This window comes from Tiliqua scincoides, chromosome 12 (genome assembly GCF_035046505.1).
Source record: "Tiliqua scincoides isolate rTilSci1 chromosome 12, rTilSci1.hap2, whole genome shotgun sequence".
Taxonomy (NCBI): domain Eukaryota; kingdom Metazoa; phylum Chordata; class Lepidosauria; order Squamata; family Scincidae; genus Tiliqua; species Tiliqua scincoides.
Window position 1 is genome coordinate 578,437 of NC_089832.1, and position 27,311 is coordinate 605,747.

Genomic DNA, 27,311 nt, shown 5'->3' on the forward strand with positions numbered 1-27,311 from the left:
CTGCAGTTGCCCTGGGCCCCAAACACCACAGCAGCCTGGAGCCAGAAGGGAACATGAAGCTGGACTACAGCAGGGGCTCATACTGGGGCAAGGCTGGGAGTTCAGGGGCAAGAAGGACAACCCCAAACCCCATGCAACTGCAGGAGAGAATTCCTGTCCTCCCCCCCCCCCCCCCCAAGCTGGAGATGAAGCCTGTGGCTGCTCTTGGCCGAAGCGTGATTGCTGAAGCTACTGGAATGCAGACCTGCTCATTTCAAACCTTCCACAGACAAAAGCATTCTTTCCTCCCCCCCCCCCCCCGTCTTGCTGCTCTACATGTCATTTGTCCCAGGGGTGCAGAAAACAAGGCCTTTTTGTTGTGACAATATTTAAACCATGAAAAGCAGGCAGGCAGGGAGGGGCTGGGGCACTGCTGGGCCAGCTGCCAGCAGCAGCACTGGCGTGGGTCTCACGGCTCCTCCTCACCTGCTGCAAGATCTTCCAGACCTTCTGGTAAAAGCCCACAGGGACCCTGTTGAGGGCCCCGTCCAGCCTGCGCCTCCGTTGCCACTGGCCCTGGCGCCCATTCTTGGGGACGCGGTCCTCGTCTGGCACAGCAGGCAGAGAGCCCCCCCACTCCTCTCCAGAGTGCCTGGGCAGCTGAGAGGAAAGAACAATCATGATGCAGCCCACCAGCCACGGGCAGCATGTCCAGGGAGCTCCCAGGTTGCCTGGGTGAAGCAAACCCTGCTACCCCAGGTGTGTTCTTTACCTGGGACAGCTCCATGCCGGCTTCCAAGGACTGCATCCCGCCAGCCTAGAAACAAATGAAGACAGAACGCGTCAGGACTCGGCATGGCAACTGCAGGGCTGCAGCCAAAGCAGAGGCCAGACCTCTCCAGACAAGGTGTTAGAGTTGCTTTATGGGGTGAAGCCATGGATGCGGCCTTCTGTTACAGCCAAGCTGTGAGGGAAATTAACAAGTTAGAGCTCAAAAAGCCAGCGGGAGAAGGTTGTGCAAGAGACACTTTGCAAGGACATGTCACTAGACCTCAGTCACAGAGCCCCACTGCAGGCAGGTGCCTTTCGTTGCTCTCTTGTCAAATGGGTGCAGCAGCGACATCTGTGCAAACCTATGGTGATTCCACATACCAGGCAAGGCACTTAAGAACCATCTGCTCTGTTCAACATTGTCTCTCCAAAGCCTGGCTGGAGAAAGACCCTCCCAGCAAAGCTACCACAGATGCCTGAAACTGAGTGGAGGACGTTCTGAACGCAACAGGCTCTACCCCAGTGTCACTCCAGGACAGTCTCACTCTCAGCAGAAGTGCTGTCACTCAACTGGCCAAGGGAAGGCCTTTCACTCGCTCTGCAGGAACGAGTGTGATCAGTCTCCACGTGCCCCACACAGGAAAGGCCACTGGGCTGTGTGCCCTCAAGGGACTGCTCTCTCTGAAAGGGGGACCTCATGACCCACTTTCTGGCGCAGGCATCCTGGAGGGAACCGTCCCTGGTCTGGCACAGCAGGAGGATGCTGGTGCCTAAGAGCAGCAAGAAACCCAGTCCTTACTGACCACACAGACAGGCAGGCACACCACTCCCCCCTCCCGCCCCATCAGGGTCTCAGACAGGCAACCCTTTGCCTTGTTCCTGCTGGAAGCCCAGGGAAGAGGAGAAAGCTTCTCCATGGGAGCTTAGTCTTGGGTGGGGGGGGGCACATTCAGTTCTGGAGGGGGCTCCATTTGGCTGGACAGAGGAAAGACATTTGTCCCTCCTGGACAGCTCCCTCTCTGTCAACTAGTCAGAAGGCCCAGGAGCCCCTGGGGGGGACGGACAGAAGCTTGCGGCCATAGCTGCTCACTCGCCCCTTTGCTCATGCAGGTTTAGGCACCTCCAAGAATGGACAGAGCCAACCAGTGCTGGGGGAGGGGAGGGGGAATTTCACCTTCATCACAGACAGAGACTGCCTACGTCTATCCATTTGCTGAAAGAGAAAACAAGAAGAGACAGAGGCCATCAGTACTGGCTGCAGAGGGCTGAGGGCTGACTGGACACCCACCACTTGGTCCTGGAGAAAGCAACATGGGGGGGGCAGGCAGTGTGTCAACACAGGGGAGGGCATTTCTTAGGACCCCCTGAGGAGGGCCAGTCGTTCAAGTGGAGCCAGCAGGTCAGCACCAGTCCCAGTCCACAACCCAGTGGAGAGATTTGCACTGAAATGCATCGTCGTCTCATAGGAAGACTGTACTGTGGTCCCAAAACTCAGTTTACCCCTTGTCACTGCATGCAAGGACACCCTTCCCACTGGAAAAGGATAGACTGATATGGCCACCAGCCCCCAGCCTCCCCACCCCATCCACGCAGCTCTGTTTTCTCTTGCACTGTTCCACTGCCATGTCGAGATCAAGGCTGTCACTGATGCCTGTTTTTAACCTGGGGAAGCCACTATGAAAAATTTAAACAAAAGACACCCCCAAGAAAGGAAGGGCTGTATCTGCAGGTTTTATGCACACAAGAAGCAAAGGCCACAAAAGCCTTGCGGTGGGGCAAGGGAATGGGGCTGAAGTTGGAAGTGTCTGCACTGTGACCTCCTTTGCCGAGGAAGGGTGACTGCGACACAGTGCCTCCTCCCTCCCCCCAGCAAGAGGCAGCCACAGACTCCCCACCCGCAGCCCACCTGTTTGATCTCGCTCTTCAGGCGGACGATCCCGGCACGCTCCGTCTTTGTGGCTCCAACAGGACCCACTTCACAAATGGAAACAGATGCGCTCATTGCTGAGTCCATGCTGCGCACTGCAGGGAGAGTCCCCGTCAGAACCCCACACTGCTTGAGAGCAAGTGGCTGGAAACCAGCAGTAGTGACAGCAAACACTGGCTATTACGGGGGGCATCAACAGCACCTCCCATGAAGTGGGGCCACTGCCACTGGGGCACCTGCCAGGCCACAGGAGGGCAAGGCTGTTGACAGGCAGCACACATGGTGGCGCGCTGTGCCACGCCATGCCCAGTCAGCCTCGAGAGCATCCAGGCTCACCACTTCTCTCCACACCGAATTCCTTGCCACTGAGAATGTGGTGCAGGAGACTCTTCATGTCCGAAGGACTGAGATTCATCAGACTCTCGGTCGCTTCCTCAGCTGAAAGAGAGAGAGAGAGAGCAAGTGGCTGGAAACCACTTTCCTTCCCCTCCACCAGCCAGCTGCCTGCCTGCCGTTGGAGGGTGGGGGAAGCGGAAGCAGTCCTCATGTTGACCCTGGAGAAGCTTTACACCAGCTGTGTAGCAACACAGGGGGGTCCAGGCCCCCTCAACCGGAGAGGTGCAGGGAGAAGAGCCAGGCCAGGAGAGGGCTGTGCCGAGGAAACCTCCCCCCCCAGCAGGTACACTTACCTGAGCAGGAGAGGGACTGAGCCAGCTCAGTGGCCATCACCTGAATGATGAGGCCAATGCGCAGCCGGAACATTTCCGCAAAGAGGGCCGGCTGTGTGCGGATGTACATGGCCAGGTATACCATGATCTCCTGCAGGGGAGAGGAGGACTTGTCCAGGCCTGCACTCAGCCCCCCAAATGTCCCCAAGTTGGGAGGTGGGGGGGGGGGGTCAGCTCACACCTGAGTCAGGATGGAGACACTCATGTTCTTCTCGCTGGCCTCATCAATCAGGCGGGTGAGCTCCTCGTACGGCAGTGGGCTGTGGGAGAGAGCGCCACGGGTGATGGCCTCCTCCCTGCCCCACACAGGAGTGACTCCAACAGGTGGCACTCTCAGCACAGGTTTTCCCAGCATATAAGAGCAGAATCTCACACCCAGACCCTTCTCCTGCCCACCACTCAATTTGTGTGCACATGTTTGATGATATGAAGCTGGCGAACAATTACATTTGTTCTGAACGTAAGATCCAAAACTCTCCTTTCCTTTCCACTGGCTGTGGAGACCAGCACCAACCCACTGCTCTCCAAGCACATAGGCATAGAGCTCTTGCTCCGCCCCCTCTGACCTGCTGCCTTGGAGATGCTGCTAGCCTGGGATTGAACCTGGGACCTTCTGCATGCAGAGGCTCTGGTAAAGGGATGCAGCCCCCCCTCCCCATTGCCTCTGTGCACAGGATGCATGTCTTGCCCACGCTGCCTCACAAGGAGAAGCACGGAGCAGGCCGAACTTCCCCACCAACAACCCTCTATTCCCATCCTGTGCTGGGCATTTCCATGTTTCTGCCTCTGTACTGACAGACAGTTGCCTTCCAAGAGAATTCCCCCCCCCCCATCTGCAGCATGTACCTGCTCAAATCCACAGTCTCCCACATGTGCCTCAACCCAGCCCAGCCGCTTGGCACAACACACAAGAGCCCAACTTCAGTTGTGGCACCATCGGATCGGCCTTGGCAGCAAGGATTTGGGGAGGGGGCGACACTCACGCAGTGATGGTCTTCTCACGAGGCTCCGGGGGCAGGCCCACAGTCAGGTGCTTCTGGTGTGACAGCAGGTCAGTACAAGCCTGGGTGAGGAAAGACGCCAGCGGGATGCTCGGAACCAGCCACCCTTCAGGCCAGGCGCAGCAGCACCAAGCCCCGTCCCCCAACACCAGAGCAAGGAGATGACCCCCCCCCCCCCAGGTCATGCCCTAGAGTGGGGTTTCCAAACTTATAGGCCAGAAGGCCACATCAAATATCTGGCATGGTGTCAAGGGCCGGAAAAAATAAATTTTAAATATAAAATTTAAATAAATACATTAGAAAGCCTAAGAAAGCCAAGGCCTTCAAGAATTTGGAGACCCCTGCCCTAGAGCACAGAATCCTCTGGTCTGCTTCCAGCTTTCTTCCTGAAATTCACCCCCTGCCCCCCTGCCACACACAACCCCCCTTAAGAGCATCAGAAGAACCCACTAGATCAGCCAAAGGCCCATCTAGTCCAGCTTTCAGTACCCCAAAGTAACCCACCAGATGCCTCGGAGCACACAAGACAACAAGAGACCTGAATCACATTGCCGCTCCCTGGCATCTGGTATTCTGAGGTAGCCCACTTCTAAAATCAGGAGGCTGCACATGCCCATCATGGCTTGTAACCCATGATGGACATTTCCTCCAGAAATCTGTCCAATCCCCTGTTAAAGGCATCTAAGCCTTCAGGTGCCATGAGCATATCCTGTGGCAAGGAGTTCCACAGACTTATTACATGCTAGATAAAGACATTTTTTTTCTTTTGTCTGTTCTAACACTCCTGGCACTCAATTTTAGTGGATATCCCCTGGTTCTGGTGTTGTGTGAAAGGGAAAAGAACATCTCTTTATTCACTATGAGAAGTTCAATGCTTTGCTCAAGGCAATTCTCACAAAACCGCCTTTGATGGAACAGAAAAGCTGGTCCTGATTTGGGGGGGGGGGGGGAGGAAGCCACTACCTCATCAAGAGCCTCCACCTTCTTCTTCAGGATCCCAGAGATGTAGCGGATCAAGCCCCACTGACGAGTTGTCCCCACTTTGCTGTACAGCTCCATGAGGAGATGACTGACCGTGGCGCCCGTCTCCCCGTAGATCTCGGTATCCCAGTCCGGACCCCTGCAAGTAGAACCAGCCAACAAAGGGGCCTTGCAGTGGTGTCACTAGGAGGATGCGGGTTGCACCAGGTGACACACACATGGGTGTGATGCACACAATTGACCAAAATTGCAGTTTGTAGGAATAATATCATCATGTTATATTATCATTTGATGTGCGATTTACAGCAGAATGCAATGGAATAACCTGGTGAAGACCTCCATTCTATCAAGAGTTATGGCCAAAAAACCAGAACACAAAAATGCAACTGTCTGATGTAACAAAAAAGTACTTTGCCTTAATTCAAAATGAAGCAATGAGACTGATTGTTCAAAGTGCCAATGAGATGTTATTATGACACAGCATGGAACTAATAAGGTGTTAGTAAGGTGACACCCTGGCAAAGTGAGTGACCAAAATCGCAGTTTGTAGGACCAGTACCACCATGTTATACCATTTGATGCATAACTTACAGCAGAATACAATTTTAAAAACCACATTGAAATATCTGTGTTCTATCAAAAAGTACAGCCAAAATGCCAGCGGCGTGGGGCAATGGTACATCACCACGCCCACCACCCAGGTCACTGATCGCCCACTGCATGGGAGGAGGTCCATCAAGGGGGTGACGTGCTGGCCTCCCGCACCAGGTGACACAAGCCCTAGTGACGTCACTGAGGCCTTGGGCAATGGCAGCAGCCCCAGTTTGGCTGCTCACTTCCTGACTACAGCCTCCACCTACCACCTCAGAAGCAGGCACACTCTGGCAGACGCATCCGGTGTTGCATCTGCCAGAGTGTGCCAGTCTCTGAGGTGGCAGGTGGAGGCTGTGGTGGCAGGGTGGCAGATTTGGTAAATTCACTGTAGCCTTGGGACACTAGTGCTGCCTTGGAGTCAAGGATCTGACTCAACTGTGATCTGATCTGATCTGACTGTGAACAGGCGAGGTTTCCTCTAGTAACCATCCATGCTCCATTTTGCGTTGCACCCAAATCCGCGGGCACCCCACACCCTCCAGCCAATTCCAGGCCTCCCAGGTCAAAAGCAGCCTTAACTAAGCAGCCCTTGGACACTGGAAGAAGTAGCAAGATCACCCGGCCAGCAATGCAGGGCCTGCATTCTACCCATAGCAAGAGGAGCCCCCAGCGAGTGGAGGAGCTACTTTGCACCCCCAGGGGAGCCCCCCTGCTCCCACCTACTTGATTGCATGCAGCATGTAGAGGCAGTTGGCCTGGTCCTGCAGAGTTGGGCATTCACGGAGCTGGTCCACCAGGGCCTGGCAGTCTACAGTCCCATCGGCGCCTTTGGGGAGATTCACCTCTGCAGGAATGGATGGCTGACGGAGAAGAAGAGCCAGCCAGGCTTGAGGAGGCCCCCTGCCCTGCCAAGGACCAGACTCCCTCCCCCTTGAGGCCTTGTTCAGTGTGCCTCACATGGACAAGGAAGAGTAGGGGTGCCCAGGCACTCCAGGTAGGCAGGCACCCAAAGCCCCCCCCCCGGCCCAGCCCTGCACAGCCTCTGCTGCTCAGTCACAGGTGGGCGTCTCACAGACGCAGGTCTTGCAGGAGCTCCTTGGCCAGGAACGAGCCCCTCCCCCATCCCAACACACTCCATACCCTGCCAGAGAGGCAGTCCTCCCAGGCCCACCTCTGCTCCCTTCTGCTTGGACAGTGGCAGGAGAAGAGGGGGGATCTGGGCCTCTCTGGGTTCCCAGCATGCACTGCTTCTGTTCAGGCAAAAGAGACATAGGGGTGCAGAAGGGTCCACTCTCTCTCTCTCTCTCTGCCCCTCTATGGGAGAGTGCTTGCTCACCCTCCCCCTGCCTCACCCACGATGGGGAGGCAGGCGTCCATAAGGAGCAGCAGACATGGAGGGGCTTGAGGCGGTGGAAGGGTATGGCCCACCCACCCACGCTCTAAAAGCACCCAGCTCAGAAAAAGAGTCGCGTCCCAGAGCCTCACCTTGGCCTGCTGCTCGTGTGCCGAGCCCAGCAGATGGACAGATGGCTGGGACTCCTGGAAGAGCTTGGAGGGGATGTACATGCTGACGTCTGCAAGGAGCCAAGGCAGAGAGTGTCACCGGAGGTCGCCCAAGCAAGGGCCCAGGCACCGCAGTTGGAACTGAGTGCACAGAACACGAGCCCAGGAACAGGGCTGGCACGTGGGTCCGGCTGCCAGGGGATCCAAGGCTTCTCCCTCTCTGGGAGAACCAAAGAGCGGCTGGAGGCCTACACTGGGTCAGTGATCCGGTCGGGGCCTTTTCAGATGACTGGCTTAGTGCCCTTGCAGAGATCCCAGGCCCAAACACCAAGCCATACGGGAGGAAATGTTCGGCCAGCAGCTCCAAGCCCCACTGAGACACACACTCCCTGTTCTCTCGTCGCAGGACTCCTGGAATGGCTCACTGCACTGGGAGCAGGAACAGCCCCCTTTCTGTGCAACTCAGGGAGCCCAAAGGCACAGGAAATGAGGGGGGTGAGGTGCAGCCATTCCCGGGGGGGGGGGCCCTGCCTGGACATGCCAGGGTTGCACTCACTCTGTACGTGCAGCTCTTTGGCCTTGGTCATCAGTGACATCAGGTCCTGGGTGGTGTGCACAGCAGCCCGGAAGCGATGCAGCCCCCCCTTCTGGGCAGTTGGCGGGAGAGCAGCCTTGGGTGGGGCTGTTTCCAGAAGGTGGTCCAAGTACTGAGCAACCTCGTCACAGATGTCCGCTGGGAGCAGGGGCAGGAGAGGGGAGAGGTGTCAGTCCCCACAGAAGAGGAGCCCCACCCCTGAAGGCATGTAGCAGGCACAGGGCGGGAGGCAGCAGAGCCTCCATCACTTCCAGTTCAACCAGTCCCCAGTGACATGCAGCGCTTCAGGCCCCTCCGCTGCAAGCGTAACCCCACCACTGCCAGCAACCAGGGCGCTCGTCTGCACAAAATCCCGCTCTGCTTCCACAGGAACAGCCCAAGAAAGGCACGAACCGACTCTCCTGGCCAAATGGAGCCCTAGGATGGGCTGCCAGCTGGAGGCACGGCCATCGCTCGCCCCGCCCAGCCCTCTGCTGCAGGTGGCTCTTCTCCACCCAGCCATAAAGCGCCAAGTCACTGCTGCAGGGGCAGCACACAAGCAGCCGCAGTTCAGGGCCCAAAGAGCCTTCCCTGGCAAGCCACGCAACTCGCATGCTACACCGGAAGCTGCACCAATGGAGAAAAGACGGGCATCCCCCACCAGCCGTGACAACTCCTACAGCCAAGCACTCTGCACACAGCAGGCAGGGCCTTGTCAGCCATGGCAGGACAGAGTCAGGTGCCAGATGTACTTCAGTGTAAGTGTGAAGTCAGGTGCTTTGGGCCACAAAATCAGAACTTCACGTATAGGCTAATGCAGAGATTTTTAGCACCAGGACCCACTTTTAGAACGACAATCAGTCCAGGACCCACCAGAAGTGACATCATCAAGCAAATTAAAATAATTATAAATAATTAAATGAAAGTGAACTAAATAAGGGGAAGCCAGCCCTCTTCCACCAAGTAAATTTTCTCTGTAGCCTGCCTGCAATAACACCCCCCCACACACACACACACAAAAATCAGTGAGATTTTCAACCCTACCCAGTGCCCAGTTCAATTTAAGTTTTTATATTTAAGCCATATCACGATCAGGACCCACCTACCTTTGCAAGTAGTAAAAAAAAAAAATTTCACCTTACCAGCTCAAGCCTGTTTTATTCTTTTTATGGGGGGGGAGGGGGCTGCCTTCTGGAACATTTGTTGAGCTCCGCTTTCAACAGATTGGGAACTATGTGGTGGCCTTGCATTCCTCTTTGCCCGATCTGACCACGAGCCAAGGCAGGGTTGCTTACTGGGTATACGCAAACATGTCGCTTAGTTTCGCTTTCCATAGGGCTCAATACATTTGTCAGCTTGGAGGAAGGGACTTCCTTCTCAGGTGGTTTTTGGAGGGTTCTGCATTCATCGGATCGGGACTATTCTGGTGTCACTGGATTCCTCTCAACCTACCCTTTCCAATGTTTCTCAATGTTACCGTTCCAGTGTTTCTCAAACTGTAGTTTCGAGTCACAAGCCAATTTCAGGTGGGTCCCCATCATTTCAATATTTTATTTTTAATATATTAGAATTGATGCTACCCTGGTATGCGACTGCAGTTGGGGAAATGTTACAGATCTGTACTTCTATCTATCTCTCTCTCTCTATCTCTCTATCTCTCTATCTCTCTAACTAACTAACTAACTAACTAACTAACTAACTAACTAACTAACTAACTAACTAACGATTGATTGATTGATTGATTGATTGATTGATTGATTGATTGGATTTGTATTCCGCCTTTCTCCCTGATGTGCTAAATGTGTGAGAACCACTGGCCTAGAAAAAAAGGTGACTTGAAGGGGGACATGACTGAGATGTACTAAATTATGCAGGGGATGGATGACCGGAGAGAGGGATGTTCTTTTCCCTCTCACACAACACCAGAACCAGGGAACATCCACTAAATTGAGTGCTGGGAGAGTTAGAACGGACAAAAGAAAGTATTTCTTTACCCAGTGTGTAATTAATCTGTGGAAGTCCTTGCCACAGGATGTGCATATGCCACCTGAAGGCCTAGATGCCTTTAGAAGGGAATGAGACAGATTTCTGGAGGAAATGTCCATCACAGGTTACAAACCATGATGAGTATATGTAACTGCCTGATTTTAGAAGAATGCCAAATGCAAGGTAGTGGCAATGTGACGCAGGTCTCTTGTCTTGTGTGCTCCCTGAGGCATCTGGTGGGCCACTGTGAGATACAGGAAGCTGGACTACATGGGCCTTTGGCCTGATCCAGGAGGGCTCTTCTTATGTTCTAAAGTCCTGGTGGAGGCAGACACATGAATGTGCAGGAGCCTCTCTGCTTTGCCCCATCTCCAGCAAGGGGTCACTGGGGAGCCTGTCCTTTCTGCCCCCAGAAGGCTGCTAGGGCTCCAACACAAGCAGAGCTTCTGCCCAAGCTACAAGTCTTTCCCCTGAGCAGCGCCCCCCATAACAGCCTTAGCCCCACCCCAGAGAACAAGCATCAGGCTCCAACACCATGCACACAAGACAAGCAACCAGAACAGCCTCCACCCTCCCCCCAGAATCTCCATGCAGCCATGGCTTTGAGCAAAAGCTGGCCAAGGAGCACAGGTGAGTGCCTGGAGAGAAGCCACATGCACATTTGGAGGTGGTAGGGAGCGCATGACCGCAAGCCGGGTCCAGCAGACACTGTTAATGGGATGAAATGATTAAACCGAGGAGCCAAATTGGGGGGGGGGTAAGGAGAGGGTTTGTGTAGACAAGGACTGTGAGTGACGGGAGAGGGTCAGAGGTCCGCAAGGGCAGCTTCAGAGGAGATTCCTAGAACCAGGCAGCTCTTTGACCCCTGCCCTTCCTGGGACAGAAGCAGAGTTCACATGCCCCCTTCCTTCTTGACCGGAGCATATGCAGCTGGCCAAGGTTGACTACGTCAAGAGTAGTGTACATGACGGGATCTCTTTCACATGCACAAATAAAACAGTTTTCAAGTTTTCTAGAAGAGTTCTTCATCAGGTCGACTGGAAAGATAGCCACAAAGAAACCTTAGGCAGACTGCTCTTACTGAAGTTTCACTGGAATCTGTAAGCACTGTCCACCTGCACCCCCAAAATGCTGCTGCCTTTCCATCTTGCCTGATTTTAGGGTTTAGGATTTGCAGGGTTCTCTGCAATTCAAAAGCCTGTTTGATCTTTTCCCAGCACATGTTGTTCTTATAGAAAAAACTGCCTTCGGAGCAATATGGCAACATTCCCTAGACAAAGAAATCAATACCCTGCTGTTTTACGTCCTGCCTTGTCTTAGGCCTGCTTTGCTGTTTTTAAAGTTTGTCTCAATGATTTTGCATTTGGTTCTTGTGAGCTGTCTTGCACATTTTATAAAAATAGAAAAATGAGATGCAAGTGTCCACAAGAGAGCAATAAATATTCCAAAGGTTTTGGGAATCTTATGCTCCAGAAAGTGCTTTGACCAAACCCCCCACTCAGCAGAATCTGCAGCACACAGTGCTGAGAATCGCTAAGAAAAACCCATTTGGGACAGACGCACCAACCTTAAGCAGGTTTGGCCACTGTCTGCCCCAGATGCAGCCCCATCCCCTTCTCCCCACCCCCTTTCTAGCCTGTCCACTTCTGGCACCAGGTTCAACTCCTCAGCCCCACATTTTAAGTGCAGAGAAGTCCAGTGTGTGAAGGAGCCAGAGAGAAAGGTGGAGTCCCTTTTGCACTACAAGACACTATTAGGCAGACCGTCAGTGACTAACCAGTGGGGGGAGGAAGCTCCCCTGCCTGGAAGGGTCGAGTGCTGTCCCTCCAGAGGATGTGGGCTCTGCCCCAGTTGCAACTCTTAGTAGCCAATTCTGTGAGTTGCTCATAAACTGCAGCACAAGTTAGAGGAGGGTTAATGGGGGGGGGAATCAGATAGGAGTTAAATGAGAACCAGGGAGGCAGGGCCATTATGGTCTGGATTAAGAAGTCTGGCATTCCTGCCACGGCACACCCCAAGTGCAGACAGGGCGACAGCCCAGCTCCTTACCATCTTCCGCGAACTGCAAGCCATGCACCCAGTCCTCAGGGTCTAAATCACTGAAGCTGTCAAGGCTCAGCCCATAGTCATCCGCATAGAGCTTACCCTCTGGCCCGGGGTCCATGAAGCTGAGGTGCGTGCGACACGAGGTCGTGAGGAACTCAGACAACCTACCAGTTTGGATCCTGCGGGAGAGCAAAGGGCAGGGGGTGAGCAGGAGAGAAGCCACGGTCCTTGACCAGCATCTTCTAGTTCATCCAGAAGGGGCGAGTCTGGCATTCGCCCAGTTCGGGTGCAAAGGTTTGCAGCTGCGAGAACAAGCAGCACTCCCCCTTCACACACTGCAAAGAGCTTCCTAGCTGCCCATTGAGCACAAGCCTCCAGCCACGCTCTGTGCCATGCAAACCAGGGTCCAAATGCCCACTGGGGTCCACAACAGGGAACTGTGGCTGGCACAAGGGCTGCCTCCTGCAGGATCAGGCCCAAGCGCCACCTTGCTCAGCCCATCAACGCAGAACGGCAGCAGCTCTCCAGGACTCCAGGGAGGAATTTTCCTGTGCCTTGAATGGAGATGGCACTGGAGGGGCACCAAAGCAGGGACGGCTCCGCCATGGAGCACCAGCCCCTCCCTCCCTTCAAAGAACTGTCTGAATGTGGACGCTTTCGGCTGAGAGCCTGAGCCGAGAACCGCCCCCTCTCAGGGATGAAGCCACAGTGGAGATGCCCCCCCCCCCGTCTGACTGAGCCTCTGTTAGATAAGCCCCCTCTGCTCACCTGGCCCCTCCAAAGTACCCATCCTGCAACTTCCGCAGTGTGGCCAAGACAGCTGGGTGGATGCTGGAGCCAGTTTCGTCTTTCACATAGAGGAAAAACACACACATGAACAACACGCCTGATGGCACCAGTTTGGGAATCTCTGGCCACATCAGTCCACAACAACTGTCTACATTCAGCTCCTGCCACTTTTGAGGAGGCAGGTGGGACTTGTGGTCATTACCTCTGTCCCCTCCACTCCCACTTGGGGGGCACCCTCTGCCAACAACCTGTGAGAGGAAGCGCAACTGCTCTGCACAAATCACTCTGCACCAGAATTGGGCCACACTGTGTTTTGGGGACCTTTCTCAAGCAAGCCAGAGACTCACCGAGCATCGTTTGAGAGACGGGGAAGGTGATGGTTGGCCGTCCCGTCATCCGCCAGCAGCTGCACAGATACGAGAGGTCTGTCCGCAGCATCTCCACAATCATCTTGTTGTCGAGGGGCAGGTAGAACTGCTGCTGGTCTATGAACTGCAGGAAGGTGGGGAACAGGGAAGAAGGGATCCAAGGAGCCCGGAAGGGGGAGAGGCAGAGCAGTCAGTCAGGACTGCCCCACAGGGGTCAGTCAGGACTGCCCCACAGGGGTCAGCCAGGCTCTAAGCCACGGGTGCAAATCAATGGTGAAGGAGGGTGGTGGCAGGTGGACCTTAAGCTATGGTCATGCGCGTAATGACAACTAATCCACGACGAGGGTGAGAACGCTCAGAGTGAGCAAGCATGTTCCTCCTGGGCGCACGACCCGCATCTCTGGGCAAAGCGGGCTTCCTTCTGCATCGAGCAAAAGAGGAACTTGTATGTGTCACACCAAATCAGAAGCCCAGTTTCTTCCTCACCGTTTCATTTAAGAAGCAACACTCTGGCCACCCCTCCCAAGCTTTTCCCTGTGGTTCTGGAGGGCCTGTGCTGGTCAGTGCAGACAGTGCTGAGTGAGAATGACCTCACCCAGACAAAAATGCTTTTCGGAAGGCCCCAAACTCTCTAGAAAAACCCTGCCCCCCGAACATGACCTGCTGCTCCTCCTCCCCCACAGCAGCCCAAAGCATTGCCTGCCCCTCCAGAGCCCCACAGCAGCTTCTGCACCCACCTGTGGAGTGAAGGCAAAGATGCTGTTCCGGATGTCATAGAACTTGGAGGTCCCCAGGACACCCATGTGCCGGAAGGGCCGCCCACTCAGGCCCAGGCGCTTGTTCCGGCCTGTGAGGATCAGATGAGGGGAAACTCATCACTGCCACAAAGCAGAGCAGAAGCAGAGCAAAACCGTGGCGTGTCTGCAGCTCCTCCAGTGACTGCCGCCAGAACCAGGTGGCACCGAATCCCTGAACACGGAGGGTTAAGGCAAGGAGTACGGGCCCTCCCTGCCCACCCCACATCTTGCTCAAGTGCTACCCTGGAGAGCTGCTCCAGATTCCACAGCAGAGGGTCCTCCAAGCTCCTGGACAGAGATGGGTTGCATCCACCTTCCCAGACTGCTGCCCCCGGGGAGCCCGTGACTGGGGCAGGAGGAGGCAAAGGCCCAACCCTAGCCACGTGGAAGCACACAGGTATCTGCCTGAACTGTGCCCACAACTCTGTTGGAGTCTCTGCTCACCCAGTCGTGCATAGATGTGGCTGAGGATTCGCGCTGGCTGCACCCGGATGGGCCACACGTCGGCCACCGTCTCCACCTCCAGGCCCTCCTTCCGCAAGATGGCCTTAATAGTGTCCGTTTCCGCCAGGATGCACACTAGGGAGGGAGGCGGGACATGCTGGGTGAGAGCCAGGTTCGCTCGGCAGCCGAGAGACCAAGCTACAGGTCGGAGCTGCTTCTCTGAGTCCCTTGCTAGGAGTCCTCACTCAGTGGCCTTGGACAAGCCACCCTCCCTCAGCCTCAGTCTTCCCTGTCTGCAGTAAGAGCGAACTGGTACTAAGGCTACAATCCGAGACACGTTTGCCTGGACTCGAGTTCCATTTGGCTCAATGGGGTTTACTTCCACATGGAACTAAACAGAAAGGCACCTGGTGAAATGGAACAGAAAATCCAAAGCAGGCATCGGAAGCTCTCCTTACAAATGCCAAGTACGGTTACTATAAACAGGTCAGCAGGTAGAGATGGTGACCAAGGACGCCACCCCCAGCCCCCACGCAACTCGAGGAACGTTTCCCAAAGCACTCAGGTGCTCCCTCCAATATCTGGGGGCTGCATCTTGGTCTCTCGCATGGGGAAGCAAAGGGTCCCTCGGCTGGCATCAGAAGGATCTGGAAGCAGCAGCAACAGACACAGAATGGGGAAGGGGTGCAAGGCTCAGTCAGATTGCCAGCACTAGGCCAGCAAAGGCCTCCGCTCTAAAGCACGCCGGCATCTCCAGCAGTCTGTGCACCAGCTGAAGCCCCCCTCTTAGCCAGAGGGTCATCCCCCCTCCGAAGCAGTGAGACCTGCACCATTCCTGCCTCTTCACTCGCTCCCGAGAGATCCGCCCCACTCACCCTGTGCAGCCCCCACCCTGGCTGGCTTTGCTCACCTTGTACCACCACATCCGGCTTCGGGACTGTTGAAAACCTGCGGTTGAGAGGATCGATTTCCCCTGGAGCCAGAAAGCCCTGCAAACAGAGGGGGCAGTTCAGCCTGCCAGTCACAAGCACTGCGCTTTAACAGCAGAGCGCCCATGGGGCACAACCAGACTACTATGGGGGAAAGAGGGCACAAAGAAGCCCCACTGCCCACCAGCCCTGCCCTGCAGCAGGGCAAGAGCCAGGCTCCTGCTGCCCACCAGCCCCCACGAGGGAGCAGGGGCACCCAGATCCACCCTTCCCAAGCAAGGGCGGTAAGTCGCCCATGCAGGAGAGCCAGGCTGCTGTGCTCAACTGGATCAGACCCTGCAGAAAGAGCCTCACCTCTGCCATGAGGCAGCCCAGGATGTAGAGAGACTGGCCCCACATAAGGGGCAGCTTGCCCAAGGGCACCCGGTCGACTGTGTGAGGGTTGCAGTACTCCTCATCCACCTGGAAGACAAGACCAGCGAGGTGGGGGGAAGGGCATGAGAAGCTGGCAGCAGCCAGCAGGAGTTCAACCACTAGGGGGAGATGTGGGCCAGGAGGGGCTTCTTGGGCAACAGCAAGCCCAAATCAGGGCAGGCCCCAGGCCTGCAGAAAGGGTAGGTGGATCCCCTCCTCCGGGGAAGCCTGGACAAAGCTTCCCCTTCAGAGCATTTGGGTTGTTCCCACTGAAGGGCAAGTCCCCCCACCAACATTATTGAAGCCCCCAAATACTTGGGGGGCGCATTTCATGTTGGGGCCCTGGGATATTATCCGGGCAGCCCTACCCTCTCTGAAGCCGTGGTCAGCACCTTAAGAGTCATGAGGAAAAAACTGGAAGCTCCGTATTCCTAGAAGTGCCCCCGGTAAGATTGCTGGCAGGCAGCAAAGAATTCTGCTTGCCTGGCTTTACCGCATGTGGAATTCAAAACACGTGACATGCGCAGTATTCACTAGCGACGGCTGGATCCTCACCACTAATGAAGTGGCAAAAACCAAAGAGCTGCCTGACCACCAGGCAGAAAGAGCGCTGGTTCGATTCCCCCCCCCCCCCCCCGGTACCAAACTGCTTTTGGGCCACTCCCAAGAAACAAGCCCACGCAGCTGCAAGATGTGCAAAGGCAAAGCCCTCTGCTGGGATTATCAGGACTGTCAGGCAGCACCTGGAAAATTCAAAGTTTTGCAGGATGTCGTTGTAAAAACACCTCCTGATTTTGCCAGCAGATTATTACAGAATTACAAGATTTTCTTGCTACCACCAACACTGTTCATTCTAAGAAAAGGACGTCAAAGAGGACATTGAGTTGCAACACCAGGAGGAGAAACCCAAGTCAAGACGACCTGCCAAACCTGAGAGCAGGCCTATCTAGAGTGGATTCACACATGCATCACTCTTTTGCCTCTGGGGAAGCACACGTGCCCTCCGATTTCATGGGAAAGCTCCTGCTGGCCCAAGAATCTGGAGAAAGCCCCAGTTGCTCACCTTCTCCAGAGGGACGCTGTACAGCTCTGGGAGCAGCTGGATCCCATTCTTCCCCTTGATGAGGACGCCTTCCAGGGCCTCGCGATATTCCTGGACCTGGACAGAGAGGGGCAGGGAAGCAATCAGGACTGGTTCGTGAGACCAGGGCCAGCTCCAGTTCTTGTCTGGACCCCCAGCCTGGACTGGGTGCCCCTCTCCACGCAGGCGAGGAACTGCAGGACTAGCCCTGTCCTCCCACTACTCTTGCCGAGAGCCCCCAGCTGCCCCCCACCTGCTCACCTGCTCCACATTGCCACTGAAGATGCCATCAATGATCAGGTAGGTCCAGAAGAGGGGCCACTCACACTCGATGTTCTCAAAGAGTTTCAGCTCTGCTGGCTCATAGTACAGGCGGTTGGGGTCCTGGAAGACCGGGGGATGGGTCAGGGGAAGCACTGTGGAAGGTCTGCTGCACTGGCATAGAAAGGACTACCAGGGCACAGGCATCGCCTAGCTTGGAGGGTCCATAAGGCAGGGAAGAGGACTACAACGATCATCCGTTGTGTACCCCGCAACGGACATGCACTCACAAGGGCACTCCTGCAACACCCATGCACCTATTGCTTGTAGCTCAACTAGCACGCATGGCGCGTGACACACAGTCCCTGCCCCCAAGGCGAGAGCAAACAGAGAGCAGGCAGGGAACTGAGGTGGGGGGGGGGACAGCAATGGCCGCAGTGGCACAGGCACAAGCCTTGCCCGTGTTGGGAACAGGGTCTCAAGAAGAGTTTTAGGAAGGGGTCTGAAGGAAGCGCCTGCTTCTATGCCCCATTTCACACTTCTATGCCCCAGCCATACATTGTACACACACTGGGCAGTCAAACCACACTCTAAGCCCAACCTTCTTTCCTTCTGGACAGCCACAAGCTGCTGCCTGGCAGTGCTCAGCTTCTGCAAGGACAGGTGCCAGGGCTCTGAAGCCTGGCCTGGCCTGGCCTGGCCTGGCCTGGCCTGGCTTGTCATCCCCTCCTGCCTGCGCAGCTCGTGTCAGACTTGACAGGCTGCCTGCTGAAGCGCACCGGTTGTTATTCATCCGTTTTACTTTCTCACAGATTTCCGTTTTTGGCAAAAGTAAGAAGTGCAGAAAGCAAAGTTCCCTGTTTTTATTCCGTTTTCATGGAATTTATCGCATCCCTGCCAGTGACCTGCAGCACTTTGTCAGTGGAAAGGCAGAAGAAAAGCCAGGTGGCCCAGAGCACCTGCTGGCACTCACCTCCTTGGGGGTTCTGTAGCCATCACGGAGAAATCGGCAGCAGCCGTAGCGGCCCTGAGAAAGCAAAGGACACTGGCTCAAGGAGCTGCATCCCAGGCAGGCAGCCTCGGAAGGCAGACGGGGCTGGCCTGAGATTGGAAACGCAGGTGCAGGAGGATGAGAACACTAAACTGATACCACCTCCAAAGCTGGGCCCAAAGATGTGCCTCAGGAGGCCAAGACCTGTGTGGACCAGGGTGTGGGGAGACTCACAGGGCAGGCACGCCCAAGACCTCCTTCCCGGTGGTGCAGCTCAGTCAGGGCCACGGACACTTGCCTGCAGCTTGGCAATGATCTCCTTCTTGGTCTTCTCTACCACCTCAATGTCTTCTACAGCAAACGCTGGGTATGAGATGACTGAGAGAAGGCTGGCGTCTATCTCTTTGGAGGTTGAGGCCCTTGGCAGCATCGAGTGAAGAATGGACTGCAGAGGGAGAGAGAAAATGTCCCTGCTGGCAGGAGAACAGCAGTGGCTTCTGCTGGGGAGAGGAGCTCAGGCTGAAACCTCTGCCCATGAGGGAAGGAAGGAGGGCCCACAATCCTGTGCCACACAGGTCACCAGTTCCACCACGTAGGTATAATATGCTGGTCACCAGAATGCTGCCAGGCTGATATAGGAACACAAACGTCCACCTCCTTCCGCGTATCAGGCCACCTCTTCCCAAGATTCCTACATACTCATCTTTGTTGCAAGCTGAAAAGCAGCCCCAATGCCCAGCACCCTGTCGTAGTAAGCAAGGGGGGGTCCCCCGTCCTCACCTGGCAGTGCTGCACCTCATCCGGCAGGACATGGATCACAGACTGGGGGCCCCCCTTGGCACCAAAGAGGTCAAGTTCATCCAAGGCCTCAAGGGCCGCCTGGGGCCAAAGGAAGAGAACAGACAGGTCAAGCAGGCATCACAAAAGTGGAGACAGGAGGAAAAGTAATGGGAGAAAAGGCAACTAACTGGTGGCTCGTGGTTCCTGAGGTCTCATTTGCCGCAAGGCCACCAAAGAGCAAGCAATGGCTCTCGGCCACAGCGCTCAAAGAGAACGTCCACATCCCTTGGCGGAACACCAGGTGCTCAGGACATGCAAACTCCGGCTTCCCAGTGCTGCTTCCCTACCCTTTATGACCACCCCGTCCCACTCCTCAAGAGTGCCTTCCAGAGCGCAATAGTACCACGGAGGACGCTCACAGACCACTTTCAACAGAAAGCCGTTCACACAGAGAAACAAACCATCAAAAGGTACCCAGTCCCCAAAAGGCTCACAAGTTAGAAGGGATGTAAAAGAGGGCCCTGCAGCAGCCATCGCAAAAAGCGCCAGGCTGAGCTGAGGGGGGTCAGGGCTCTCCCCTGCCCAATGCAAGAGAACGCCACTTAAAAAGGTGCCCATCTCGCCACCTACCAAGTCATCCCCCTCTCCATTTTCTCCACAAGAGGCCCCCTCAGCCAGACGCCCTCACCTTTGCTATGCCCACCGAACTGGCGTTCAGCTCCGTGATTCCTTGGTTTGTCTTGTCGCCACGCTCCCATATCCCAAAGTCCTGCCAAAGACACACAGACACACACAGACACAGAGGCAGGAAGTTCCTTTCGCCCAGCCAGGCCAGCGTAGAGGCAGCTCCCCTGCAGGGCCCCCCACAGCTAGAAGGAAGAGCAGGTGAGTGGTATAAGGCAATGTTTCCCAAACTAGGGGTCAGGACCCACGAGGTGGGTTGCGAGCCAATTTCAGGTGGGTCCCCATTCATTTCAATGTTTTATCGTTAATATATTAGACTTAATGCTATCATGATGTATGACTGCATTTGGGGAAATGTGACAAACCTGTACTTTTATCAAGCTACTATACATATTCTTTTAACAATGATAGTCAATGGGATTTACTCCTGGGAAAGTGTGGGCAGGATTGCAACCTAGGATTGTGAAAAATTTTCGTGCTTGATGATCTCACTTCCGGTCATGACATCACTTCCGGTGGGTCCTGACAGATTCTCATTCTAAAAAGGGGGTGCTAAATGTGTGAGAACCACTGGCATAGAGGCTAAATGCTCCTTGTTCCTTTAAGAGCAACCAGTCCCCACATCACAGTGCTCAGCTCCCCCCAAAGAGTAGCACAGCCATGCCAGGAGGGCTGCTTGTTCCAGGTCCAGAAAAGGGAGCAGGTGGACAGAAGCAAGAGGGCAAGGGGTCACTCAGCTGCCCCCACCTAGCCAAGAGGCTCCACCCACACGCTCCCAAGTCTGTTCCAGCCCTTGTCCCCTTGGGGGAGTTGTGGCGCTTTCACTTCCCAGCCGCAGGAGGTCAGCTGCTGCCATCAGATCCGGCCTGCAGCTGTTCTGCCCTTTGCAAAAGAGCCGAGGGACTCTAGAAGTCAGTCCTGTTTCCCAGATTCTGCCTGAGGCCCAGTCTGTGGTTTGCCTGGGCCACACAGGGAAACTTCAGCATGCAAAGTGACTTCAGCAGCGACACTCTGCGGGCATCTGGCCAGATCACTTCACTTCCCTACAAAAGACAGGGTGGGCCTGGGGCTCAGTGGCTGATCCCACAGCCTGGGAGAGGGGAGGAGGGCAGGACAAACTTAAACTCACCCACCAATACAAAGACATTCCCAACCTCACCACTGAAGGCAGGCCACAAGTTTCCAGCTTTCCCCAGCCATGAGGGGTCAGGTGCTTCTGCCCAAGACAAGCAAGCCCCGGCTCTTTGCCCCTCTTGGCTCACCCCTGCCAGCTTTGCCTTCCTGAGACCCCAAGGATGCTCAGAGGCCCTGCAATCTCCAACTGCTGCAGCCCTGATCTGGCTCCCCCCTAAGGCAGGTCACAAGATACCCCCCCCCCACCAGCTACCCAGATCAGGACTCACGGCCGTCTTGTAAGCCGCCTCAATGTAGAAGATGAGGTTCTGGATACAGCTGACTTCATCCAGACTGTGGATGATGTGAAGCCCTGAGATGGGAGAGGGAAAGATTAGGGAGGTGAGCCAGGGTCCAAGCGCCCACCAGGCCCCCCAGGGCCCAGGAGGGACACGGCTGCAGCTGGAGCCAGTCTTACCTGAGGCTGTCATCTGCGCCAGCATGAGCAGGTACAGGGAGGTGGCGTCCAGCTGCAGGTGGCCCCACTGGTCGTCCCCCACCACTGTAGCACAGGTGCTGGTGTTGTACTTGGCGTGCAGGGAGTCCTTGGTGCTCTGGCTGTACTTGAAGGCCTCCACCTTGTCCATCTGAAAGACCCCCGGGCACAGGAAGGACCCCTGAGGCTGCACCCCTGGAGGACTCCCATCTCCTTCCTTTCTGAGCTGACACCCTCCTTCAGACTCCGTGCTTGCCATCTCAGACGGCACTCTGCTAGCATCTGCCATGCGAACAGGGGAAGCAACCCATGGCCTACTCTGACTGGCGGCAGCAACAGCAGCTCTCCAGGGTCTCAGGCAGAACAGAGTCCTTCCCAGGACTGCCTGGAGATGTGGCCAGCAACTGAGCCTGTTGCAGGCTCTCCTACTGAGCCAGGATCCCATCTCCAGGAATGCATCAGCGCCCTTTCCTAGGCTGCCTCAGGGCAGGAAAAGAACTTCACAAGTCAGGACCCCTGAAAGGCAGGAGGAGGAAAGAACTCCAGTGGCAGCGTTCCCTGCATCAGTGCCCAGACCAACAATTCACAGGCCTCTTGCACACACTGGGAGTCTCTCCTACCCCATCCTCTTCTCTCTGACGGTCGGAAAGGGGGCCAGGAATGTGGGGTTGGTCTCTGTGGGCCATGGTCTGAGAAGGGCAGGCATCACTCCAAGTATCCAGGCATCCTGCAGTACCCCATGGGGAACATCAAAGTGGATTCCCCTCCCCCAGCGGGCTGGGCCGAGCACCATACCCAGAGCGCCAGCCTCCAAGAGGGCTCAGCAAACCATACCCAGAGCGCCAGCCTCCAAGAGGGCTCAGCAAACCGGGAGCTTTGCTGAGCCAGAATCGGGATGGAAGGGGGGCCCCCAGCACCGTACCTGCCGCATCATGCACTGCAGAAGGCCCCGCATCAGTTTCACCACGCTCTGCGAAAAGGAGAGGCCAGTCAGTGCCAGGCATTCCACAGGAAGGACCCAGCCCTTGCTCAGCAGGACAGGCGGCTCACGGGTGACCTTTGCAAAGCCCGGCCTGTAACCGGAGCCGGCCCTCACCCTCCTCGCACAGCCATCTGCTCGCTGACCAGGTCAGTCCAGCAAATCTTTCCTCTTAGTCCCCACCCCAGCTGCATGGAGCCCTATGTGGCTGCAAGGGGGCAACTGCAGACTGCATGGCAATGATGTTGTCACCACACCCCAGAGGGAAGCTAAGTGGGGCTTCCACTGAAGCTGCGCAACCGTGCGGCTGGCAGGCAAGGCTGGTCCTGGCTACCACAAGGAGGGACAAGGTCCAGAGTCCTGAACACAACAAAGTTCTGCTGGATCAGACACAAGGAGCCCCGCTGGTCCAACATGCTCCCTTCCACAGGGGTCCCCCAGCTGTTCCTGAGGTGCTCACAAGCAGGCGAGCCAGACAATGCCGCCTTCCCGTCTCCCTCCCCCTGAACTCGGAGCAGCACACGGCTGGCCGTCAAGTCGTCCAATCTCTTTTTAAAACCAGCCAAACTAGTGGTCGCCACCAGATTCACAGATTAGTTGTGTGCCGTGTGCAGGAGGCCTTCCTACTGACTTCAGACAGTTTTATGGGGCGTCCCCTGCTTCTAGCACTGGGAGAGGGAGGAGGGAACACATTTCTCTCTCTCCCCAAAGCTCCACTTTGGTGTCGTTTTCTCAGGCTGAAAAGCCCTGAACGCTGCGACCTCCTCTCACAAGGAAGACATTCCAGCCCCCTAGTCACTGAGGCTGCCCTCCTGGGCACCTTCTCTGGCTCTCTACAGCCTCCTTCCTGAGGGGTGGCAGCCAGAACCATGTCTAGTATTCCAAGTGTGGCCACAGTCACTCATGCAGGTTGAGCCCTTTCTAGCTGCAGACGATTCTGAGGCAAAGAGAGGGCAGAGGAGAAAGCATCACAGGCAAGGGGGGGCAGGCACCTCATGGGAAGGCCTCCCTTTCACTGTGACATCGTTCCATAAACCCCTGGCCTGAACAGAGGGCAACTGGGTGGGGACCCCCACAGACACTGCAAGCCCAGCTATTCCCACACACCTGCTCCAGTTCGTACGCCTTTGCCTTGTCCTCATCGCGGTCTGCATTCTTGCGGTAGGCCAGGCCCAGGGCCCACACCGCCAGGATGCTGTAGACGTTATCTCGGACCCAGGCGTCTTTGTGGTCGCAGCTGGCCGGAAGCAGCCCCGTGACTGGGTTCTGCGGAGCAAGCACAGGAAAGTCAGCAAAGCCACCAAGCTGACAGTGGTCAGGTCGCCACGGAACAGCACCCCACAGCAAGCTGTAGCCATGGGTGGGGTGAGAGAGCCTGCACCCCCCAGCGATGCTCTAGACCAGGGGTCTCCAAACTTCGTGGACAGAGGGCCACATGAAATACCTGGCACAGTGCTGAGGGCCGGAAAAAGATTTAAATATAAAATTTAAATAAATAAATTAGAGAAGGAACTTAGATGAATGAATAAATGAATGAGTGCACTCATCCACTCAGCCGCTCCGGCCCTCAGAATACCCTCCAGATGCCATCAGAGTACAGCTCTGGTCATGTTCAGTCAAGTGGGCCAGAGGCTTTTAGGAGACAAGAGGCTCACTGCGGGCCACATCTGGCCCCCGGGCCAGGGTTTGGAGACCCCTGCTCTAGACACTTCTCAGAACCCCTTGCTTCCAATTAAAACCAGATCATCACATGTGGCGTTTGTCTCGCACTTTCTGAGCATGTAAAAGGTTTCACATGCATAACTTCCACGTGGTCCTCACACCAACCACTAAAGTCATACACCCTGCAAGTATTACTCCCATATTGCACATGGGGAAGACCAAGACTGAGAGGGACTGGCTTGCCCAAGGCCACCTAGTGAGGATCCATGACAGGGATGAGACGCAGACCAGGGAAGAACTGATTTTCAGCTCAGCCTTGAGGTCACTATGCTGCAATGCAAAGGTTCATCTCTGTCTTTTGGGCTTATGGAAATTAGGAAGCTGTGCAAGCAGGATCCTGCCCCGTAAGTGGCAACCCTCTCCTGCCCTCTGGGATGAGCAACTACAATAAAGCACAAACATTTGCCAGTGTGCCACATGAGATGTCCGTACAACTTCAGTCAGAGCAGCCAACTGTGGGCCAGCTGGGACAATGGCCGGACTCTGGATCAGTGGCGTAGCTAATGACTGTGTAGCCCGTTGCCAAGCTCAAAATGTTGCCCCCAAAGTGATGTCACAACAGGAAGTGATGTCACACCTGGGCTTTTTAAAAAGTGAAAAGTGGGAGGAACCCACCTCCTCCTCCAGCAGCTGGCCACCCACTTGCTCTGCTGCCTCCCCCAGTCAGTGGCAGAGCTAAGGCATCTCTCTGCTACCTGCCGTCAAAGAAGAGTTGTAGCCCCCCAGACAAAATCAAATTTAATTAAGTAAATAAATAAAAAGTGTGCCCTTGAGTGGTTCGAGACACTGTGCTGGAGTGAAGAGGGATGGTTATTCTCCCCTGCTAAATATAAGAGGAATATCACATGAAAAAGTGCCTTTTTACCCAGTTAGCAGGGGTACCTGTATTACGATGCAAGGAAAGGACAGCTGACTCAAATTAACACCTTATTGGTTTCATGCTGAATCATGATAACATGTCATTGCCTCTCAGAACAAACAATTTCATAGGTCAGTTTTGAGTTCAAAAAATCCACTTTTTGTTCCATAAGGCAGTTGCGTTTTTATTTTATGGTTAATTGGTCATAACTTTTGATAGAATACAGATATTCCGGTGTGATTTGTTTCACTGCATTCTACATTAAATTACCTTTCCAATGATATATAACATGATGGTATTATTCATACATTTTCACAATTTTGGTCACTAGTGTCAAGCTCAGTTTGTTGTCCCCCCCTAAAGCTTGATGCCCGGTGCAACTGCTGCCCCCTACACCCCCTTAGCTACAGCACTGCTCTGGATAGGGCTGCTTCCCAAGGGCATCCACCTCTATTCTGGGGGCTGTTGGAGAGGAAGGACCTAGGCAGGAGCCTGGCATGCTCCTCAAGCCTGCAGCCCAGGCCGCTGTCCTCCTCCTTGTGGAAGCCATGGAGCAACTCAGCACTGGTGACTTCATGTCCTACAAGCAAATAAGTGCGCACAGCCCCTCTCCCCCACATTCACTGCAGGCCTTCTGCCTCGGAAGCAGCACATCAGGCTGAGGTAGGGAAGGCTTGTGCCACTTCAGAGCGGGGCAGGGCTCACCAAATGCCTGCAGGGAAGTGCATCCAGCCCCCCCCCCCCCCCCCGTTAAGAGATGCACTGGAAAATGCCAGCTCAAATCCGGCCAGTGGCTCCCTGCCTTGGCAGGCCAGCCTGCTCGACTGCCATGGTTGCCCTGGAACAGAGTCCCTTCCCCAGCCAGACAGAGAGGGGTCCACACTGCCAGGATGGGCCTGGACTCCTGCCCAGAGCAGTCACAGCAAGTACCGCGACTCAGTCAGCACATCAGTCACGCGGGCTGCGCCTTTGCGGGCGGAGGCCGCCCCCTCCCCTGGCTGGGAGCAGCAGCCTTGGCGTCCCCGTCCCGTCCCCCCCGACGTGAATGCCGTTCAGGAGAGCTGGCCTGGCGTCTCCCACTTGGCGCAGAGACGGGGAGGGGCGGCGGGGGCCTCTCCAGCCGCGGGTCCTGGAGTTGCCCCGCGGGAGGGAGTCGGGGGCCATGAGAACCGCTGCCTGCCTGCCTGCCTGCCTGCCAGCCGGCCCCAGAGTCGCTGAAGGGCCGCACTCCTGCTCGGGTCGAGGAGCCCGTCTGCGTACAGCAACGCAGGGCACGAGGGGGGGGGGCACGAGCGCTGGCCAGCTCGCCTTGGACGGAGAGCACGCGACTGGCCCCGCCGACTGCTCAGGAGACCCAGCGGGGGGGGGGGCGGGCCAGCCACGCTCGGGCCCCCGGGCCGTTGCGCGTTCTGCAGGCAGCCCCCGCAGCCTCCGCCCGAAGGGGAGGCCGTTCCGCAGGGAGCCCGAGGCCGCGGTGCCCGGGCGCTCCTGGCCGCTCCTGCCCACCTGGTGCCGGAGGATGGTCTGCTGCACCAGGCGGCCGTAGCCGTCCAGCCGCACCCCGGAGTTGCTCCTGCTGCGCATCGCCGCCGCCGCCGCCGCCTCCGGTCCCGGTCGCGCTCCTCCCGCGTCGCAGGCAGTGAGCCCCGCGGGCACCTGCCGGGGTGAGGCGGGGACAGCAGCCGGCGGCCTCCGCCCCGCCCCGACGCCGCCTTCGCGGGGCCCGCAGGTCCTGGCAGGGCGCGCAAGGGGTCCGGCGCTCCCGTCCCGTCGGCGGAGGCGGCCCCCGCGAGGCCCCGGCGCAGCCCTCCCGCGGGTTGCGGGGCGCGCCTGCCTGCCTGCCTGCCTCCCCCCAGCTCCCCGGCGCGGGTCGTCCGGCGCCCGCCAGGCGGACTCGCGCCCGGCCAGGACCGCGAAGGAACTTCTGCTGCTTGGAAGTTTCTTCGCCGGGGCCTCCGCTCGCTTCGCGGCGCCCGCGCGCCCCCTGCCGGCCAGAGGAGGAGCTGCGCGCCAGGGAGGGGCGACGGACATCCATCGCCTCGGGGTGTCAAGCTCATTGCGTGGGGGAAGAACAGGGGCTGCCCTCTCAGCCCTGACCCCCAGCACAGCCCAGAGCAGCCAGTGGTGGTGCTGGGAGAGCCTGAAGGCGGGCACAGAGCTTCCAGAGGCCACAGCTGGAAGAGCCCATGTCTTATGTTTCACACCCCTGGATTATAAGCAGTGTTTCTCAGACTGGGTCAGGACCCACAGCCAATTTCAGGTGGGTCCCCATACATTTCAATATTTTATTTTTAATATATTAGACTCGATGTGGCCATGGTGTGTTTGGGGAAATGTTACAGATCCGTACTTTCAACAGGCTACTATGTATATGCTTTAACATAGTCAATGGAACTCACTCTTGGATAAGTGTGGGTAAAATTGCAGCCTAGGATTGCTAAAAATGTTCCTGCTTGATGGTGTCATTTCTGGTGGGTCCTGACAGATTCTAATTCTAAAAAGTGGATCGCGGTG

General features: G+C 56.1%; 1 protein-coding gene across 2 annotated transcripts in view; it reads right to left on the minus strand.

Moving 5' to 3' along the window:
* Positions 1 to 26,485, minus strand: part of PHKA1 (phosphorylase kinase regulatory subunit alpha 1) — a 30,860-nt gene extending 4,375 nt beyond the window's left edge. The window contains exons 1-30 of one of the 2 annotated variants that reach the window (XM_066639979.1): positions 26,304 to 26,485; positions 23,324 to 23,482; positions 22,160 to 22,207; positions 21,220 to 21,388; positions 21,032 to 21,114; positions 19,633 to 19,713; positions 18,945 to 19,043; positions 18,463 to 18,609; positions 18,147 to 18,200; positions 17,174 to 17,296; positions 16,895 to 16,990; positions 15,772 to 15,879; positions 15,399 to 15,477; positions 14,489 to 14,623; positions 13,985 to 14,094; positions 13,227 to 13,371; positions 12,859 to 12,937; positions 12,094 to 12,269; positions 8,041 to 8,217; positions 7,467 to 7,555; positions 6,705 to 6,841; positions 5,370 to 5,526; positions 4,389 to 4,468; positions 3,587 to 3,665; positions 3,367 to 3,496; positions 3,014 to 3,115; positions 2,657 to 2,772; positions 1,925 to 1,963; positions 752 to 796; positions 466 to 639 (exon numbers count right to left, since the gene is read on the minus strand). In XM_066639979.1, coding sequence (XP_066496076.1) covers positions 466 to 639; positions 752 to 796; positions 1,925 to 1,963; positions 2,657 to 2,772; positions 3,014 to 3,115; positions 3,367 to 3,496; positions 3,587 to 3,665; positions 4,389 to 4,468; positions 5,370 to 5,526; positions 6,705 to 6,841; positions 7,467 to 7,555; positions 8,041 to 8,217; positions 12,094 to 12,269; positions 12,859 to 12,937; positions 13,227 to 13,371; positions 13,985 to 14,094; positions 14,489 to 14,623; positions 15,399 to 15,477; positions 15,772 to 15,879; positions 16,895 to 16,990; positions 17,174 to 17,296; positions 18,147 to 18,200; positions 18,463 to 18,609; positions 18,945 to 19,043; positions 19,633 to 19,713; positions 21,032 to 21,114; positions 21,220 to 21,388; positions 22,160 to 22,207; positions 23,324 to 23,482; positions 26,304 to 26,381 — 3,294 coding nt within the window. In that variant the 5' untranslated portion in view covers positions 26,382 to 26,485. The remainder of the gene's footprint in view (positions 1 to 465; positions 640 to 751; positions 797 to 1,924; positions 1,964 to 2,656; positions 2,773 to 3,013; positions 3,116 to 3,366; positions 3,497 to 3,586; positions 3,666 to 4,388; positions 4,469 to 5,369; positions 5,527 to 6,704; positions 6,842 to 7,466; positions 7,556 to 8,040; positions 8,218 to 12,093; positions 12,270 to 12,858; positions 12,938 to 13,226; positions 13,372 to 13,984; positions 14,095 to 14,488; positions 14,624 to 15,398; positions 15,478 to 15,771; positions 15,880 to 16,894; positions 16,991 to 17,173; positions 17,297 to 18,146; positions 18,201 to 18,462; positions 18,610 to 18,944; positions 19,044 to 19,632; positions 19,714 to 21,031; positions 21,115 to 21,219; positions 21,389 to 22,159; positions 22,208 to 23,323; positions 23,483 to 26,303) is intronic. The other variant, XM_066639980.1, reaches the window with a different exon arrangement.
* Positions 26,486 to 27,311: the final 826 nt, after the last annotated feature.